The sequence below is a fragment of the Erpetoichthys calabaricus genome, chromosome 2, assembly GCF_900747795.2.
Source record: "Erpetoichthys calabaricus chromosome 2, fErpCal1.3, whole genome shotgun sequence".
Classification (NCBI taxonomy): domain Eukaryota; kingdom Metazoa; phylum Chordata; class Cladistia; order Polypteriformes; family Polypteridae; genus Erpetoichthys; species Erpetoichthys calabaricus.
This window is the reverse complement of record NC_041395.2, coordinates 323402083-323422795: the sequence shown is the minus strand read 5'-3', so window position 1 is coordinate 323422795 and position 20713 is coordinate 323402083. Positions and strand designations below refer to the sequence as shown.

At 40.3% G+C, this 20713-nt stretch overlaps 1 protein-coding gene across 3 annotated transcripts in view; it reads right to left on the bottom strand.

The window, feature by feature from the left end:
* The window catches only part of pik3ap1 (phosphoinositide-3-kinase adaptor protein 1), a 157839-nt gene that overhangs the window by 26504 nt on the left and 110622 nt on the right, over positions 1 to 20713 (bottom strand). For all 3 annotated transcript variants that reach the window (XM_051923423.1, XM_051923424.1, XM_028795999.2), the window contains exon 12: positions 15964 to 16166. In XM_051923423.1, coding sequence (XP_051779383.1) covers positions 15964 to 16166 — 203 coding nt within the window. The remainder of the gene's footprint in view (positions 1 to 15963; positions 16167 to 20713) is intronic.

Here is a 20713-nt window from a genome sequence, read left to right as displayed (position 1 = left end):
ACCCACTGAATCTGAACACAGGGTCACGGGGGTCTGCTGGAGCCAATCCCAGCCAACACAGGGCACAAGGCAGGAACCAATCCCAGGCAGGGTGCCAACCCACTGCAGGACACACACATACACACCCACACACCAAACACACACTAGGGCCAATTTAGAATCGCCAATCCACCTAACCTGCATGTCTTTGGAAGGAAACCGGAGTGCCCGGAGGAAACCCACGCAGACACGGGGAGAACATGCAAACTTCACGCAGGGAGGGCCTGGGAAGCGAACCCGGGTCCCCAGGTCTCCCAACTGCGAGGCAGCAGCGCTCCTGTAGTGCCGCCCTCTGTCCTCATGATTCCGAAGTATTTCCGGGATGTCGTAACAAAAGTAGTCCCTAGGTTCTTTGTGAACTCCCCCTGGTGGCACTCACATCACTCAACAGGTCTGAGGAAACAGACTCCACGTCCCAGGATGCTTTGAGGGAATCTGGGGAACCGTTGCCGTCCAGGGGAGCTGCCACCTAGCGCCCCGGGGGATGCAGTGCCCTGAAAAGGGCTGCCTTCCTCCACTCTTTTCTTTCAGGGACGCCCCGGCCGGACTAAACCGCCGGCTGTCCATCACAGAGGGTTATGACACTAACCTTCTAAGTACCGCAAATAACAAATCTTTCACTAGTATATTCTCTCCTTCTTCTTGACCTTTCTCTCACCAGTGAGCCCAAACTTTCCTTGTAAATCTATTATTTTCATAATCCTTGATAGTAGGGCCAGCTTTCAAACTCTGTACTGGCTTGCAGTTTTGTTGTCTAGTTTCATAATAATTTTTTGGGCCAAGAGATACCTACTTGGCTGTACAGACTCCATGCTGTCTATAATGTTTACACTCTTGATTCCTGAGTAACTTGTAAAGGGATATAATAAAATTTTGATATACTGGCCATAAAAGAGCATTGTGGTGCATGGCGTACCAATCAGGGAATGTGTGTAATAAGCCAGTAGCCTGGAGAAGTTGCTTTGGCCTCCTACAGAACAGGTCCCCTTCAGCCTCAGTCTAAAAGGGAAATGGTCCCCAGCTAGTGATTCCATGTTATCAACAATTGTCACAGAGGCCTTTCTGCCTCCTGCTTCTTTGATATTGCCAAAGATTTTACTACCATGACACCACTGCTACAGTGACATTAACAATGGGCTGCTTTCTCTCTTGACGATATCGTCCTTAATGTATTCACCAGCCCCTTACCAAGTCTGAGTTGCCTTTGTTTCTGGAAGCCCTTACCTGCTAGGCACTACCTTATAGGCAGACCAGAAACGTGTAAACAGATTATCGTAACAATACAAGATGCACCATTTAAATCTTTTATTTACCGGAGTTTATTTTTGGTGTTTGTCAAGTTTCCTCATTTTGTCACTTTCTATGTTTAATAAGCATAGGGGTTGTGGTTTTCTCTTCCCAATTGTAGCTAAAAAGTCCGTTTTGTTCTCTCTCAAAACAGCACACTACACCAGGAAAACATCCAGTTTGCTAGTTATGTTTAATTATTTTGTTTTATTTATTTTTTAACTTACTGCTAAATTCTAATGCCATTAATACCCTCTCTATGGAAAGGTAACCGAAGCAGATTTGTGATAAAACGCTTTCATAAACAAGTATGGTTTTGCAATGCTATAAAATTGTGTAATTTCCTGATGCTGTAGCACATTACTCAGGTAACATCAATGGCGCATCTCTCCTTCCCTCTTTATCTCTTCAGCACCTCTTTGATGTCCCGTCCCTTTGACTTTGTGTTTGTAAACGGTTTCATCTCATTGAGTGACATGAGCTGGTATGTAATGCTCCACACAAAATTACTTGTCTTTGTCAATAAGGAACTGATTCTGTAATCCATTGGTATGCAGTGTCACACACCTGCGCATGACAGACAGTTTACGGGCTCAAATAAATGTGTTTCTCAGCCGGACCAAGGCCTGGCGCTGTCCTCTTAACACTTTCTCCTCTTGTCCCTCCGCAGACCATCAGAAGAACCCACCTCCTAATGACACCAATTCCGGTTCCACTCCCCTAGAATCCGCCTCCCAAGACGTCACTTTCAGCTGCGGGCCCTGAAATCCACCTCTTCCTGTCTATCAGATATATCACTGTCATGATTTCTGCTGTAGTTCAGCTCTGACTTGAACTCATGTCTGTGAAGATTTGCTTGCAATTTGCCTGATTTTCAAGTATATGGGGTGGAATCCCCAACTCATCATGAAAACTCATCTGTTTTCTGTTTATTTTACAGCACTAAGTTCCCAACATCAAAACAGTATATCCAAGCAGTAGCCCAAACAATGCTTTGTCTCTTGTTTTCTCTGTGATGAGCACCACACCATTGTAATACTGTTACAGCTCACCAGGCTGCAGTAAAATATACTTATAGTATTGTAACACGGGACCTCCAAAGAAACCACACAGGTGAGGTCGGCACAGCAGCTGAAGATGGGAGCGGAGCTGTGACTGAAGAGTGACATAAAAAAGTATCAGAAGCAATTACTGACGTCTCTTCAGCAGTCTTCCTTATCATTGGGTCGCTACAGTATATTGGCTAACAATGAGCATCAGACTAAAAGAAGTGGGAGTTCTGGATGTTGTTTATAGATGGGTGCAGAAGTGGCTCAGAGACAGGAAGCAGAGGGTGATGGTTTGAGGTATCTTATCAGAATTGGCTGATGTTAAGAGTGGTGTTGGTGTTCCACAGCAGTCAGGGCTTGGTTTGCTGCAAATTCTAATACATATAAATGATTTGGATAGGAATACAAGGAACAAGCTGGTTAAGTTTGCAGATGATACCAAGTTAGAATCCGTTGAATCATCAGAGAGAGAACTGGACAGCATAAAGGCTTGGACAGATTAGTGGCAGATGAAATTTCATATCAGTAAATGTCAAGTATTACAAGTAGGAAGTAAAAATGTGAGATTTGAATACACAATGGGAGGTCTGAAAATTAAGAGTACACCTTATGAGAAGGACTTAGGAGTCGTAGTGGACTCGACACTATCAACTGTCAGACAGAATTCAGGAGCCATTACGAAGGCTAACAGAATGTCAGGTTATATAACACCTTGATGTGTGGAGTACAAGTCACAGGAGGTTCTGCTCAAGATTTATAACACACTGGTGAGGCCTCATCTGGAGTACTGAGTGCAGTTTTAGTCTCTAGGCTACAAAAAGGACATAGCAGCACTAGAAAAGGTTCAGAGAAGAGCAACTAGGCCGAGTCCAGGGCTACAGGGGATGAGTTAGGAGGAAAGATTAAAAGAGCTAAGCCTTTATAGTTTCAGTAAAAGGAGATTAAGAGGAGACCTGACTGATGTCTTTAAAATTATGAAGTAATTCAGTCCAGTGGATCGAGACAGTGGCTTTAAAATGAGTTCATCGAGAACACAGGGACACAGTTGGAAACTTGTTAAAGGTAAATTTCACACAAACATTAGGAAGTTTTTCTTTATACAGAGAACCACAGACACAATTAGTATGGTAGACATTAAGTCTTTGGGGACATTCAAAACTAGACTTAATGTTATTTTGGAAGAATTAAGTGGATAAGACTAGCGAACTTTGTTGGGCTAAATGGCCTGCTCTTGTCTAAAATGTTTTAATGTTCTTAAAAAAAATAATGGAGAAAATAAGGACTACAGTACATCCTGGATTAGATGACATCTGTGTAAAGTGTCAGGAACACAATGTCAGAAACATTTAAATTTCATAAAAAAATGACAAAATTTAGTTAAAAATCTGTCTTTTAAACTGTCAATTTCTTATAAGCGTTAAATCTTATTTAGACAGCAGAAGGGGCAATTGAACACAGCAAAATATGATATAGTCAACAAGACCACAACCCCCAGTGAAAAAGCAACACTTTCAAACTGCAAACATAGCGAGAAATGCTAAAAGCAGAAGTTCTTACAAATTCTATTGTGGGTACCTCATTACCAGAGGAAAGAGAAGTGCAGTCTACATATGCAAAACACTACAAATGACTGAGAACCTTCCTTTGCAACGCAACCACATTGTTCAAAAATCTTGTTGAGTAAAAAAGAATGTAGAAACAGGCTTCTTCTTTTTCTGTTGTCTATACAGTGCGACAGAAAATTATTTCATGTAATATGCAAAAAATACTATAGGAAGTGTTTTACGTGTGTGATTAAGTATGTGAGAATAATGACTCTATAAACCTATAAACTTACATGTATATTGTTATCCAACCTTAGAGATGATGGAAGATGAGAGATAGCAGCAATGAATCATACCCTTGGTTTGCAAGACTGAATCATGGGAGGCTTACATTGCAACATTAATTCCATTGACTTTGTAAAACAATCTTAATAAATACATTTTATACACTTAGTCATTAGATAATAAATAAAACCACACCACCTCAGATTTTTTAATCTGAAATAAGCAACATGATTTACCATCAGTCACATCTTAGGTTTCACCACTTTTGACCTCCTCCCACTGACAATTAAGCTCAATCCACATTAGATACAGAACCATCGCCATTTGCTTGGGATCCTGTAGAAGATCTGACCTTCTGTGTCCATTTTGTAACACCCACTCTATCTATCTAGCACTACTGCTTTACAGTAAGGAGATTGTGGGTTCGCTTCCTGGGTCCTCCCTGCATGGAGAGCACTTTGAGTGGTAAGAAAAGTGCTATATAAATGTAAAGAAATGATCTATCTATCTATCTATCTATCTATCTATCTATCTATCTATCTATCTATCTATCTATCTATCTATCTATCTATCTATCTATCTATCTATCTATCTATCTATCTAATATGAATTTTCCTATGTATCTACCATGTAGTACCTTTTCTATCTATCTCTATATCTACTCTATATATATACTGTATATGAGTACTGAGAAAAGCGCTATATAAATGTAATGAACTATTATTATTTATTATTATATATATATATATATATATATATATATATATATATATATATATATATATATATATACAGTGATCCCTCGCTATATCGCGCTTCGCCTTTCGCGGCTTCACTCCATCGCAGATTTTATATGTAAGCATATTTAAATATATATCGCGGATTTTTCGCTGCTTCGCGGGTTTCTGCGGACAATGGGTCTTTTAATTTCTGGTACATGCTTCCTCAGTTGGTTTGCCCAGTTGATTTCATACAAGGGACGCTATTAGCAGATGGCTGAGAAGCTACCCAGCTTACTTTCTCTCTCTCTCTCTCTCTCTTGCGCTGACGTAGGGGGGTGTGAGCAGGGGGGCTGTGTGCAGCTGCTTCGTGAAGCGACATGCTGCACAGTGCTTCGCATACTTAAAAGCTCAAAGGGCACGTATTGATTTTTGACTTTGTTTTTCTGTGGCTCTCTCTCTGTCTCTTCCTGCTCCTGACAGAGGGGGTGTGAGCTGCCGCCTTCAACAGCTTTGTACCTGCGGTGCTTCGCATACTTAAAAACAAACAGCCCTATTGATTTGTTTGCATTCCTCTCTGTTTCCTTTGAAGAGGAAGATATGTTTGCATTCTTTTAATTGTGAGACAGAACTGTCATCTCTGTCTTGTCATGGAGCACAGTTTAAACTTTTGAAAAAGAGACAAATGTTTGTTTGCAGTGTTTGAATAACGTTCCTGTCTCTCTACAACCTCCTGTGTTTCTGCGCAAATCTGTGACCCAAGCATGACAATATAAAAATAACCATATAAACATATGGTTTCTACTTCGCGGATTTTCCTATTTCGCGGGTGGCTCTGGAACGCAACCCCCGCGATGGAGGAGGGATTACTGTATATATATATATATATATATATATATATATATATATGTATATATATATAAAAATATATATATATATATATATATATATATATATATATATATATATGTATATATATATAAAATCCTAAGCTTAAAAGTGCAATGATTTTATGCTTATTTTATGTGACATTTTTATGTCACGTTTTTTTGTCACGCTTTAATTCGGGCTTATTTTAAAACCTACATATATATATGTTTGGTATCATTCTTTTCAGAATTTATCGAACTTTAATGTAATGTTGTTAGATTTTCAGATTCTTATTCCGTTTTTAAATTATAAACTAAAAAATATCAAGAACTCACATCCTGCAAGACAAGACTTTGTGCCAAAAGATTTAACCACGCCCAAGGCCGGAAATAAAAGACAAAGAGTAGGACAGCTGTTGTTCAGGCTTTTAAATGTTCCAAGCGCCATGCGAGATGCAGATCTCATGACACGGCAGAAGCAGCAGCAAGCCAGCAGCTGATCGAGCAAAGAGGATGTAAAATAAAAACTGTATTTGTTTTCCATTGTATCAGCATTTAAGAGGGGGTTTCGGAGGAGCAACCGCGTCTCCTTGGGGTGCGTTCAGCCCCCCCTCTTTACAACATGAGCAGCAGAGACGGGAAGTGGCTGGTGCGTAGCGCAGGTAGGGGGGGTGGGCAAGCAAAGCGAGCAGGGGGGAACCCCCTAGTTATTTATACACCTTTCCAGAGATTTTTCTATTTTTCTGTGATTTATATTTAAGCAGGTTTAAGCTTAGTGAGGCGCAATGTAGTCTGAAAAATATCAGCACAGAGAAAACTGGGAGCTCAACGTAGTTTGAACCCATGATGCATGAATGCAGGGAATACAGATTAACAACAACAACAACATTTATTTATATAGCACATTTTCATACAAAAAGTAGCTCAAAGTGCTTTACATAATGAAGAAAAGAAAAATAAAAGACAAAATAAGAAATTAAAATAAGACAACATTAGTTAACATAGAAAAGGAGTAAGGTCCGATGGCCAGGGTGGACAAAAAAAAAAAAAAAAACTCTGTAGGGGTTCCAGGCCACGAGATCGCCCAGTCCCCTCTGGGCATTCTACCTAACATAAATGAAATTAGCAGTTCTGTTCAATGTGAAGCACTTTAACATTTGAAATATCGACACGTCTTCTGGAAAGGTACTTTGTTTTTGTTACGTACATTACCATTACCATTTTGCTACCGTTGCTGTAACATTGCTACTTGAAGATAGCCTGAAGTGCGATTAGATGTTCAACACTTTAAATAGTTAGCACCATGACCGTGAATCATCTGAGATTGTGGTTATACAAACACAACTCTATGTTGGTGTGAGATTTTTCTGGAAGATTATTTTGGCTTTTGACTCCTGGCTAATGTTTTGTAACTTTCTTGGTTAGCGTTTCAAACTTAACTGAAAGTAGGACTGACTCTCTGGTATCAACCATTTGCTTTGTTACCCGTATATCGCTGGGTTGCTAAAAATATTTTTCCTAACCACTTCCTCTCACAGGCTTAACAGTATCATAGTGTTTCTACATTTCTGACTTTTTGGGTAGATACAGTGCAAGTACTGTGCCTCAGACTGAAATGTATTTTTAATATATATATATATATATAGATAACAAATGCTTATTAACTTTTGCAGACAAGCAAACTTCTTATTCATCTAAATGCTAGTTAACACTCGGCTACCTTCATTGAACCGATAAAATTCTCACTAACTCACTCACACTGCCTCCACCAAGCACACACTGCACAAGACATGGCTTCTTTCTGTCCTACCTTCATTTTTGCATCAACTCACTTATCAGCACAGCACTCTGAGTAATATTCTTAAAGGGTTGTGGTCACTTATTGCACACAGATCAAATAAAATAAAATCCATAAACAAAGACATCACCTTTAAGACACTAATACTCCAGCACAAGTATCATTACCTTTTGCATGCGTGTTGTGTTTTACTTTTAAATGTGTTTCTACGATTTTGAATAGTTTTTAGCATAGCAATAGAACTTTTATTTAGATCCATAAAAAGGTGAAGAAGAAGAATTTCATGCAGTATACCAGATCAAATGGTATATGACCGATGTTATGTATTGTTGTGCTGTTGACATCATCGTTTGGCATTTTGATGTTTATCTTGATTGTTGCTGTTTCATGTGAAGATTTTCATAGCTGCGGCTATATGGTTTGCAGTTGCTATCCTATGACCACTGATATTGTGATTCATGACATCATCAAGCAAATAGTATTTAAGATGGTGTTAAGTTATACTCAATATCCAAGTACGAGGATACATTTAAAACAATTATGTTTTGGTTATTGAGTTTATTAGGGCAAAGATATTCAGGTAGCCATTGTACTGCCAAGACCAAAATAAAATTATGTTTCTTTAAAATCACAACATAATATTCTCAGAAAATCTTTCTTCAACAACAGATGCCCCACAGCCGCTGGACCCCACGGCCCTGCCCAACAGAGTAGAAGCAAGAACACACCCCTGATGAACCCCAGAATCAACTGGGAAAAACACAGAGGTTCTCCCACCGTTCTGCACAGCGCTCACAGTACCAGGGTTCAGGCCAGCTGTGATATCCAGCAACTTTGAGGGGTCCTGTGAAGTCTCAGGTTGTCCCACAAGACAGGACAGTTGAGCGCATTACGAAAACCAACAAAGACAGCAAAGAAACTCTGCCAATATTCAAGTTTGCACTCGATGAGTACCCTTAGTGCCAAGATGTAGTCATTGGTAGACTTCTTAGGTGTAAAACTAGACTCCACCAGTTGCTGGTAGGTGAGCAAGTGGTCATGGATACTATTGAGGATGACCCTAGCAAGGACCTTACCCAGCACTGACAGCAGTGTTATCCCCCTGTAGTTGCTGCAATCCAGGTGATAACCCTTCCCTTTCCAGATAGGGACGACAAGTCCCATTTTCCAGTCAGTTGGGATGATGCTCATATCCCAAATGGAGGAAAAGATTGCTTGCAATGCAAGGAGGACAGCCTTATCACCAGCCTGGAGAAGTTCATCCTGGATACCACAGATCCCTGCAGCCTTCCCTACCCTCAGCTGGTTTACCACCTGTGCAATCTCAGTAAGATTGGGGGGTTTACAGCTAATTGGAGGAACAGCCTCAAGAACTGTGTACCCAGAGATGTCCATCGTCCTAGCTGGAGGATCAGCTTTAAATAGCTGCTCAAAGTAGCCAGCCCAGTGGATCACACCTGTAACGTCATCCGTAAGGACCGTTCTATCACCCAACCTGACTGCGACTATGTGAGGAACAGATTCGGATATGCATAATGCGATTTGATTCCTCTGTAAGTAGGATGTGGGTCACTAGACCATAGATGGTGTGTCACTTGCTCACAGACTCTTCTAACAAACACCTCCTTATCCGCCCTCAGAGCCCTTGAAGCCGTCCTTCTCAGTTCCCGGTACAGACTGGAGTTGCCATCAAGTCATGCACTGCGACTCCTCTCAATAATATCCAGAGTGCCCTCCTATGATGTTCTAATCATTGCAGAGTCGATGGAGGCTCTGATCAGGGCGCTCGTGAGACTGAGCGAGGAGTCTGAGTGTCTGGGCTTGCGAGAGTCCTGATAAAAACCAATATCCAGGCTTTTAATGACCTCTTGGGCACAGCCATCAGCAGTGTGTCTGTCTGGGGAGAGAGAGTCGACCTCATCGAGAGGTTTACTTACCTCAGCAGTGACATTCATGTCTCTGGTGAATCCTCCTATGAAGTCAGTATATGGATTTGGAAAGCACAAGGGGGGGAGGGGGGGTTTGGTGGTCATGAAGTCACCGGAAAGGGGTGTGTGGAGCTCCCAATATCTATGCAAAAGGATGAAGGTCCAAGTCTTTAGAGTCCTGGTGCTTCCTGTTTTGTTATATGATTGTGAAACATGGACGCTATCCAGTGACCTGACACAAACACAGGACTCCTTCGGTACTGTGTCTCATTGGAGAATCCTTAGGTACCACTGGTTTAACTTTATATCGAATGAGCGGTTGCTCACAGAGTCCAGAATGAGGCATATTACCTACATTGTGAGGACAGTTACATTGCTATGGCCATGTGGTGCAATCCCCTGAAGGTGATCTGGCTCATAGGATCCTCATTGTTGAAGATCCAAGTGGCTGGACCAGGCCAAGGGGATGCCCATGTAACACCTGGCTCTGGCAGATAGATGGTCATTTCTGGAGGGTGGGACTGGACCACGTGTTGGGGGTTGCCAACTGGTATCTCAAGCTGTTTGGTCATGTGGTGGGTTCGGCAACAAGCTGTACCAGTGCATGCTCCTCAACCTGACCTGACTTGACCTGATAATATTCTCAAAGCTGTTTAATCCAATTCAGGGTCAGGGGGAGTTGATAGTATTAGGCACAAAACCAGAAACCAGGCCTGAAAGGGGTGTTGGCCCATGGCACAGTTTTTAAAATACTGGACAAATGAAATTACATAAGAGATTGCACATTACAGACTTCAGATATTTTTGGATTTTGGAATATTTGCATATACATAATGAGATATCTTGGGGGCACCCTCGATCAAGTAGGAAATGCAGCACAACCAGCTGAATGATGATCAATTCATATCACCCAGCCAATATTATAATGTGTGTTGACAAACATATAAAACCTCAATAGTAATGAATATGATGTACAGACTCTATTTTAGTTTCCTTTTAAGAGGGCCAATGCTGCATACTTGCACTGAACAACTTTTTTGTTTTTTTTGTCTGTTTATATTGGCCAACAGGTCAAGAATCTCTCAGCCAGCCTTCTCTCCATAATGCCTACTTCTGCTGGAAATCATTAACCGAATGAAAAAGCACTACATTCAGTTTTTATGTGGTTGTGGGAGTAAATACATAAAACGATATTTTTTGGGTCAGCATAAAAAGCCAATTTGCAGCAGAACACTTTACTGCACTCATATTGCAATACAATTGTACAAGATACAATGCCCTAACAATGATAAAAGATCTATGGTCCCTGGTCTTCAGCTCTGTCCAAGTGAGGTTTCTAACCTTTCTCTGTCTAGAGACTAAATAAGCAATTCAAGTTAGTCTCTCAGTGCCTTTGCGTAATAAAATAATTGGTATCAATAGGACACCTACTTAAGGTCTTCTAATGATGTTTCCAATGAATTCTCAGTTCAGAAATAGAGTCAAAGGGACTTTATTAGTATATTTCTCCTTGTGACAGTTAACAATGTCAAACTAAACATTAACAAAAACAACTTACGACTGAAGGGCACCAAATTAATGGCCAAGGGTTTTTTTCCCAGGATAGGGCCAAAGTGATAAACAACCACTTCTGCTGCAGCAAACTGGCCTCCAGAGAAGCTATCTTTGTGTCTCATTAGGTTGATTTTTACCTCTAATGCACTGGGAAATCCTTCAGTACAAAAAAAAAAGTGATTTTTACATACTACTGAGAATTCTGACTCCTTTAGTAAAAAAAAAAAGAGTAGAAATGTATGTTCTTCATGCTTACACACATGCTACAATCAGTCAGTCAGTCAGTCATTCTCAAACCTGCTTAATCCCAGGCAAGGTTAAGGGAGCCACAGCCTATCTCAGAAGCACTGGGCACAAGGAAGGAAACAGCCCTGTACATGGTGCCAATCCATTGCTTGGCACACTCAGACACACAACCGCACTTGCAGTCATACTGGGGACAGTTTAGCACTGCCAGTTAACTACCTGGTATGTCTTTGGTATGTGGTAAGAAAACCGGAGTAAGTGGAGAAAAAAAATCACACAAACATGGGGAAATGTGCAAACTCCACACAGATAACATCTGAGCAAAGGATTTGAACCCAGGAAAACAAGATCCGTGAAACTGTAAGCAAGAAGAATCCTGAAACCAAATATCTTGCATTTTTCTCTCAGAGACAAAAAGAATTAAATTTCAAGTGAGGGTATTAGTGTGAGCCATGATATTTGTCTAGATACAAAGATTTAATTGATAATAGTAAGTGTATGTCAAAAAGCCAAAAGGAAAATGAAAATTCAGCATCCAACTCAAGTAATGTGCAGCAGGTGCCATCACTATGCCACTGTGTTGTTCTTTGGTCCGCTTTATGTTTATGGTGTAGTAAAAGTGAAGCAGCAGCTGGATTTAAATATACATATAAACACACACAGACACGCACGCACACACACCCACACACACATATATATATATATTGTGAGATGTGGCCGGCCATTTACCCCGGCCGATACCCCCCGGCCGCTAGATGGAGCCCTCCCTGTAGCATGGAAGTGCCCCGAAGACCAGCAGGGAATTATGGACAATGGAGTTTTTATTCCCAACCCTGCCGGACACCGTGGGACCCACCAGGGTACGCTGCAGGGAGGCCCAAGGACTTGTATATGCCCTATAACCCGGAAGTGCATCACGATCATATGACCAGAGGGAACGACGTGCTTCCGGGTTGAAGAAAAGGACTTTTAATCTGACCCGGAAGTGATAAGGACTCATGGACTGCTGGGCTGGAGCCATTTCTGGGTCAGGGAATATAAAAGGACTGTGGGAAAGCCCAGATGCTGAGCTGGGTGGAAGGGTGGCAACGCGTCTGGGAGAGGAGGATTAGTGTATTGGTTATTGGTTATTGATTATAGAGTATTGCATGTGTAGTGTGGATTGGAGGGTGCTTTGTGCACATTATTATAAAATAAATAATAATTGAAGTTTTACCTGGTGTTTGGAGTGGTATCTGAGGGTTCACGGGAGCTCTAGCGCTCCCTACTGTTACAATATATATATATACATACACACACACACATACATACATAGTGAACCAGTCAAACAATACAAAGAGTAGACTGCATGTCTTTCTCCCTAAATTGTGGCTCATCAGGTGTTTGCACCTTTGCTTCCCCTTGTGGGGATCGAACCTCAGGTGCCACCGTCTAAGGCAAAACCAGGAAAATGAAGCTTGCTAGAGAAGTGGAGGAGGGGCGGCAGTGTTGTACAGAGAACTAGAGCTGGTTGTTGTGTGGGAAATGATTAATTGTGGAAGAGTTTCACACAATAAAAACCCTTCATTCACTGGCAAACTTGTGTTTGAGCCTTTATGCTGGGAGCTTGGGGAGCTGCAGCACCCTCTGTAGACCATTATAATTATATATTTTTATATATAATACGCTACCGTGGCTGTTAGTTTGTCTGTCCAGGATTTTAAATCACCTGTAGCTTGCAAACCGCTTGAACTATTGACCTGAAATTTGGTACACATATACTACGTGATGTCTACTATCCGCTTTCGGGGTGATGATTTTTATTACTCTTTTTTTTATTTTATTTTATTGTAGAATCAACTCTTGGCAGCAGCCAGCAGGGAGGCCATGCATTGCATGCGTGCGGGCGCTGTCTTATCCCTACCACCTTTGTTGTCACTTCCCCTACCTCTTCATATCTTAAATCATTTTTGAGGAAGATTGAAGACTTAACTGCCAGCTTAAGTGAAAAATTAAAGACAACGTACTAAGGAATTGCATCATAAACACTGACTTAATCAGTTTTAACGTGAAAAGATGCCAACGAAAGAAGAGTAGAAGCAGGCTGCTAGGGTGGAGAAAAGAAGAGCTGCTCAGGAAGCAGCAAGCGCATCAACCTCTGAGCAAACGAATGCTAAACGTACCAAGAAAGAGAAGGAAAACTAGGAATGCTCAAGTCAAGTGTATTCACTGCACGTTATCGTGCAGTGCGCCATTACTGGTATATATATATACTAGCAAAATACCCGCGCTTCGCAGCGGAGAAGTAGTGTGTTAAAGAGGTTATGAAAAAAAAAGGAAACATTTTAAAAATAACGTAACATGATTGTCAATGTAATTGTGTTGTCATTGTTATGAGTGTTGCTGTGTTTTATATATATAAAATACAGACACACACATATAAACATATATATACATATACACATCCACATATCAACATATATATATACACATATATACACACACACACGCTTTATGGGTGATGATTGTTTTACTCTTTTTATCTTTATTTTATTTTATTGTAGAATCAACTCCTATCTGCGCACAGCAGGGCAGCCGTGGGCGGATGCGTATGGTGTATTCACTCCATGTTATCGTGCATTGCGCTGTCAGTGGTATTTTGATAAAAGAATTTGAACAACATATAAGAAGCGTATAAATTATTAAACAGTAAAACATTAACATTTAAGAAGTAAAGTTACATTAAGTACTACTGCAGTGCCTTCGGGTATACCTCATTTTTTGTTTGCCCATTACATGCTTAAATGTATACATTTTTTGGTGCACCTACCCGAGAACACGCGACATATAACCGAGCGTGGGAGAAGCATGGATTTTAAACACGCGTTGAGTTCATCTGCTGGTCTCCCTCGTGGAATAACTGGTAATGTTTGAGTAAAATCCACAGCGAGTAAAACGACATTACCTCCTATTTTTTTTTTTACGATCTCTGAGATCTTGCTTTTTTCGGTTCAAGGCTTCATAAGCTCTTTTATGTTGTATGGTGTACTTATCCCAAACCATCATCTTTGAATGTTGCAAGACTTTCGCCCATCCCAAACCATCATCTTTGAATGTTGCAAGACTTTCGCCTTGTATGTAGATCGGGGTAATTACATTCATTGCATTCCTAGTCTGAATCACAATCTGATTGTATGGGTGGTTACCTGGCACTGTAGGGTTGCCACCCGTCCTTTAAAATACGGAATCGTGCCGCGTTTGAGAATGAAATTGCGCGTCCCGTTTTGAATCAATACTGGACGGGATTTATCCCGTATTTTTTTTATCATTTTTTTTTTAAAGCAGCGTCTCATGCAAATCATCCCACACACATTTTATGAAGATGCCTCCTTTCCTACTTTTGATTGGGTAATACTTGATGTCATCGTTAGTTTGATTGGTGTTTTTAACTGTCCAGTGAGGAGGGCGTGTCTTTTAAGTACAGTCTGCAAAGTGTTGGCACTGAGATGTGGCGTCAGCGCCATAGTTGAAGCCCCTAACGTTGCGGTCAGCAAGTCGGCTAACATCCGCCATGTGCCGTCTTTCAGTTGCGAGAAGCAGATCATAGAATGGTTGAAACTGTTGCCCCTAACGTTGCGCCACGGCGTGTGGTTCGTTTATACCTCGTGTCTTCTCATTAAACTTTTATCTCGCGAATATGTTATTGCAATCCGCAGCGGGAGCGTTTCTATAAACTTAATTTAAACTTACGTTTTACACCGTGCTTTGTTTCCCTTATGAACATGCTTGTATGCTTAACTCGCTCCGTTCTCAATTGTTTAATTAATTTTTTGGTCTTCGCTGTTTGCGGCTGTTCCTCCATTTCCCCCTACTTCGTTCTTTTATCTCGCGAATATGTTATTGCAATCCTTAACGGGAGCGTTTCAATAAACTGATTGAAAATAGTTTTGCATTTACCTTTTTAGTAAAAGGCGAGCTTTTAAGCCTGAGAAATCACCCCGTAAATGCACACGTTTAATTGGACATGTGTTAATATGTATGGTTACACAGTATTAAAAGACAGTGAACAACGTCAGTTACCTTTCTTCCCGCGTTTGATAAAAGGTGAGCTTTTAAGCCTGACAAATCACCCCGTGAATGCACACGTTTAATTGCACATGTGTTAATATGTATGCTTACACAGTATTAAAAGACAGTCAAAAATTAACGTCATTTACCTTCATTCCCGCGTGTGACTCGTGCTGTAAATGTCTTCCTTGTTTTTAGTTCACGTGATTACGTAGGAGGCGTGATGACGCGATACGTGACTCCGCCTCCTCCATTACAGTGTATGGACAAAAAATATGTTCCAGTTATGACCATTCCGCTTTGAATTTCGAAATGAAACCTGCCTAACTTTTGTAAGTAAGCTGTAAGGAATGAGCCTGCCAAATTTCAGCCTTCCACCTACACGGGAAGTTGGAGAATTAGTGATGAGTGAGTCAGTCAGTGAGTGAGTGAGTCAGTCAGTGAGGGCTTTGCCTTTTATTATTATATATATATGAAAAAACCCTAATTGAATAAAATTGAAACATAATTGAGCAGAGAAATGGCAACAGTCACTTCATGAATGGTTCCTAAAATTAATTTCACCAGTTAAGTATATGCCAGTGTCACATAACGGTACCTGTTGGAACTTGAAAGATACACATCTTTTTTTCTGGTTGAGCTGCCATTCTTTAAATTCATGAAGTGCTTCATCAACAGTACACATGCCCATCTTCACTCTCTCTTGCAAAGAAATCAGTTGCCTCTGTCCAGGAGTTTTCATGCCAGCAAAAGGATCATAGTTGCTGGTTGATAATCTGTCCCTGACAGGCCTCACTGCCTCTGCAAGACAGTGCAGAACAACATGTGGTTAGAAGAAGACAGAATAACTGCTTAAGAAGACAACAGACCATTCAGGATAATGCATAGTTGTCCCTTTCTTTTTAATCTATCCAATTCAATACAGAACAAAAGAACATAACAGAACAAAACATTCTCAAACACAATTAATTAAAAAAAAAAAAAAGTTAATAAATCAGCCATTATTTTAAGTATGCACATTCATCATCAGCAACTAACACAAGAATATGACACAGTATCAAACTAAGAAAACTTGTGAGTCTAATAACAAAAAACTAAAATAACAGTATATGTAGACAGAAAAATGCAGCATAAGCAGACACTTCAAAAAATTTAGATTAGACCAAAAATAAGAAATAGAGAACAACAGTGGTAGAAAGCACTCATGTAGAACCTTATGGATGGAACTCCTGAAAAATCACAAAATTAAGCATTCACCTAGATCGGTCTAGATTTTGAACACAAATAAGATCAAAATCAGAAGATCTTAGTTGAGACAAGTATACAGTAATGAAGATATTTATAGCTTCATAATTTAATATTAGTTTTCTTTATCTGTCAACAAATCAGTACAATTAAGATAACTGAGGGGCCAACATGCAGTGCCAACAGTAACTCTTGAATAACTGGGTAGCAAACTCATTCTACAGGAGTTCTCCTAATGTTCCCTGTTCTGTGACTTTTTCTGTGCCGTTTGACCGTGGCATGCCCATTTACCTGGCAACATTAAGCATGTGGCAGCAAGGAAGGGCAAGCAAAATAAAACTGACCTAAGTGCTTGTCTCCACTGATTATAACACACCCTTTGAATGCTCCAAATCAAAACCTTTTTTAACAATTGTTCAGTTCTAAGTGTGTCATAAGCAGAATGCACAAAGTTAGTTTATGCAAGATGCTCTTTTTGTCTGAACTTTTAAATGGAGTATGAAAACTATGTGCTGCATCATTGTTTGAACTTTTATTACGCTTCTTCTGAGGTGCTTTCATACTGATTGCTTATGTGAATCATCTGTTACAGCACTCTACTGTTATGTCTTTTTTGAGTTCGTTCTATACTATTTGTAGATTTCACTTTTCACTGAAATCTAATTAATATTCTTCAGTGGTAATCATTTTGAAAGGTGATATATATATATATATATATATATTGTCACACATGTGTGAGTAGGAGGCAGCTAAAGGGCTTAGAGAATAGTACTGACTCACCCGACCAGGGGACGGCGGGGGTGCACTAACATTCTTTCTGAGTTCCCTGCAGACCTTTCCCGAAAAATCCAGCCAGGTTCCGGGGCCTCAACTCTGAATACGTCACTTCCTGCCCCGGCCCAGAGGACGACGTCACTTCCCCAAGACTCCCTATAAAACCTCACTCCACTCTGCAGGAGGGCAGTTCTGTTTTGGACTCTGATCTGTGCACACCAGTGCTATCACTTGTTTTTTCAATTTTGCAGCCAGGATACACAATATACGGGTGGCTGCCCCAAACCTTGCTACGGCTCTCGTTCGAGTTTGTGACTCGATATATATATATATATATATATATATATATATTGTCACACACATGCGAGTAGGAGACAGCTAAAGGGCCTGAGTAAATATAATACTACACCAGACCAGGGGGTGGCAGAGTGTGCTGACTGTCTCTCTCAGTTCTTTGCAGACCATTCCCGGGAAATCTCGTCAGGTCCCAGCACCTCTGATGACGTCACTTCCGGTTCTGGCATAGACTTTAGACTCAGTCTTGTGAGCATCTCTGTTCAATAATTTCAAACTTCTGCAGCCAGGATATAATATACAGGTGGCTGCCCCAAACCTTTATAATGTCTGTAGAGTGTTTCTTCTCACAATATATATATATATTGTGGCGGGTGGCCGGCTAAATATTCCGGCCCTCATCCCCAGGCCACCAGGTGGAGCTCTCCCAACAGCGTGGACGTTCCCCGAATTCCAGCAGGGCCTCATGGACTTTGTAGTTAATATGCACAGCCCTGCTGGATACCATGGGGACCACCAGGAGTCGCTGTGGGGAGGCTGCCGGACTCTTACTTGCCCTATAACCCGGAGGTGCGTCATGATCACATGACAAGAGGCAACGATGTGCTTCCGGGTTGAAGAAAAGAGCTTTTTTATCCGTCCCGGAAGTGTTCAGGATCACATGGACAGAAGGGAGAAACACTTCCGGGTCATGGACTATATAAAGGACTCTGGGTAACCAGTACACTGAGCTGAGCTGGGAGGAAGGGTGGCAAAGTGTCTGGGAGTGTGGAGGATTAATTAGTGTATTGTTTATTGATTTATGAATATTATGGAGTGGAGGGTGCTTTGTGCACATTATTGTCTAAATAAAAGTAATATTTGGACTTTTACCTGGTGTCTGGAGTCGAGTCAGAGGGTTCAAGAGGACGATAAGGGCCTCAAACTGCGACAATATATATATATATATATATATATATATATATATATATATATATATATATATATATATATATATATATATATATATAGAATTAAGACAAATTTAGTTGTAAACAAATCACAAGGTATAATGAAATGCAAATACACTTGTCACAAGAAAACTTACAAAGAGGTTACGGTTCACTAGCTCTATGTACTCATCTTTTCTTGGGGCATAGTTACTACTTCTTTGAACAATGTGAACACTTTTAGTTCTGGCTATCCCTCAGTTATGATATACAGTACCTAATTAGTATACATTAACAGTATCATACTGACCCTTATCTGGACCTATTAATGAAATGCCCAGTCTAAGACATGAATGGATATTACCTTCACTCTTATTACACGTGTCAATGGGATAGTGACAGAACATCCTGTTTAAAGTAATCAGATGATTGAAAACTGGAAGCATAGCTTAGGCATAGAAAAATGCAAGCTAACAAAAGAATATTCCATTGAGCAAATTGCAAGAATACAGGGGGCCCTTGGGTTACGACACAGTTCCATTCCTACAACAGAGATGTAACCTGAATTTTGGTGCAAGTCGAAACACACCCTAGCCTAAGTCACTTACCTATCCTAACACATTTGTAAAATCATAGTCTAGAACAGGAGTCCTCAGTCACTGTCCTGGAGGGCCACAGTGGCTGCAGGTTTTTGCTCCAACCCAATTGCTTAATAAGAAGCCCTTATTGCTCAAGTGACACTTCTGCTTCACTTTAGTTGTCTCACTCGTTAAGACTTTGAGCCCTTATTGCTTATTTTAGTCTTAAACAGCTGTAGTCTTGGTTTTTATGTGCTCCTTATTAGCAAGAACATGCAAATGACAAAAGAGACCAGCATTTCTCCATTTAGTTTGTTTCCATTTACACCTGTGTGTATTTATTATGTGCTATTGGGTTTAATTAAATACTTGTGAAGAGAAAAAGTGAAGGACTGAGAATTACTCCTCCATTTTAGCCTTCAAATCATTTGAATGATATCCTTAGAAAGAGGAAGAAAATAAAGGATATGAGAAATACCTGACAGAGTTAAAGCACTAACAAACCATGAAATTAAATTATTGGCAAGAATTGCTTTCTAATTAAGCAACTGGGTTAGAACAAAAACCTGCAGCCACTGCGGCCCTCCAGGACTGTGATTGAGGACCCCTGGTCTAGAACATAAAAACACAACTAAGCCACAGAAAAAGGAAAAGGACATAAATATACTGTACTGTACACTGTACAGAAAAAATAAGTGTAAAAAAATCCTTATCTTTATTCCTTCTCACGTCTCAATTTTTTTAAGATTTTATGGGAGTGGGCGTTGTAAACTCGAAACTTCGTATGTCAAGACATTGTAACCCGAGGACCCCCTGTATTACCAGACAGACCTTATCTCGGAATAATCTTCAAAATGTCCTTTGCTATTAGACTCCCAGCTCCTAATGAAGCTTCCAGGCAGCAAATGTCTCTTTCATTGTACACATTCAATACAAAAGGCCCCAAACGGAGCACCCCAGAAGATATTCTTTAGCTTATATGCTAAATAAGCCCTACAAACTGGTCAGGAGTCACCCACAACTTGATTAGTAACATAGGGTTTGCCTTTCTATATTTTTGTAATAGTCCATGGCTAACGTATAAAGACGTTTATGGGCTGACTTCTTGCTTTGCTGCTCTTAATGCTGTAAGGACCAGCTTTTCTCCTTTTAATACTTGCCCTGAAGGTTTGCAGAAAAGAAGAATATAAATCAGCAATGCATAAGAAAGCTAGGGTGGCTAAACAGTTCTAAAATGATATTCCAGGTAAGTTTAATATTTTTACAATAATAAGAAGGCAGTGTAGCCTTTTAGTAGCTAAATCTTTGGCTGGATTGTAAATTAAAAGACTGTAAAGACTCAGTATGTGACTATAAAGACATACATGTGTAGATAGAAATACAGAAAAATTGAACTCTGCACTTGTGATTTTTAATTTGTCTTAGATTAAAGTATCACATGAAAAATGTGTAAAAAGAAAAGACAGGCAAGCAAACAAGCATGTTTAGGCAATGTCAAAAAAAACAAGGAACTCCAGATGCATAAAGG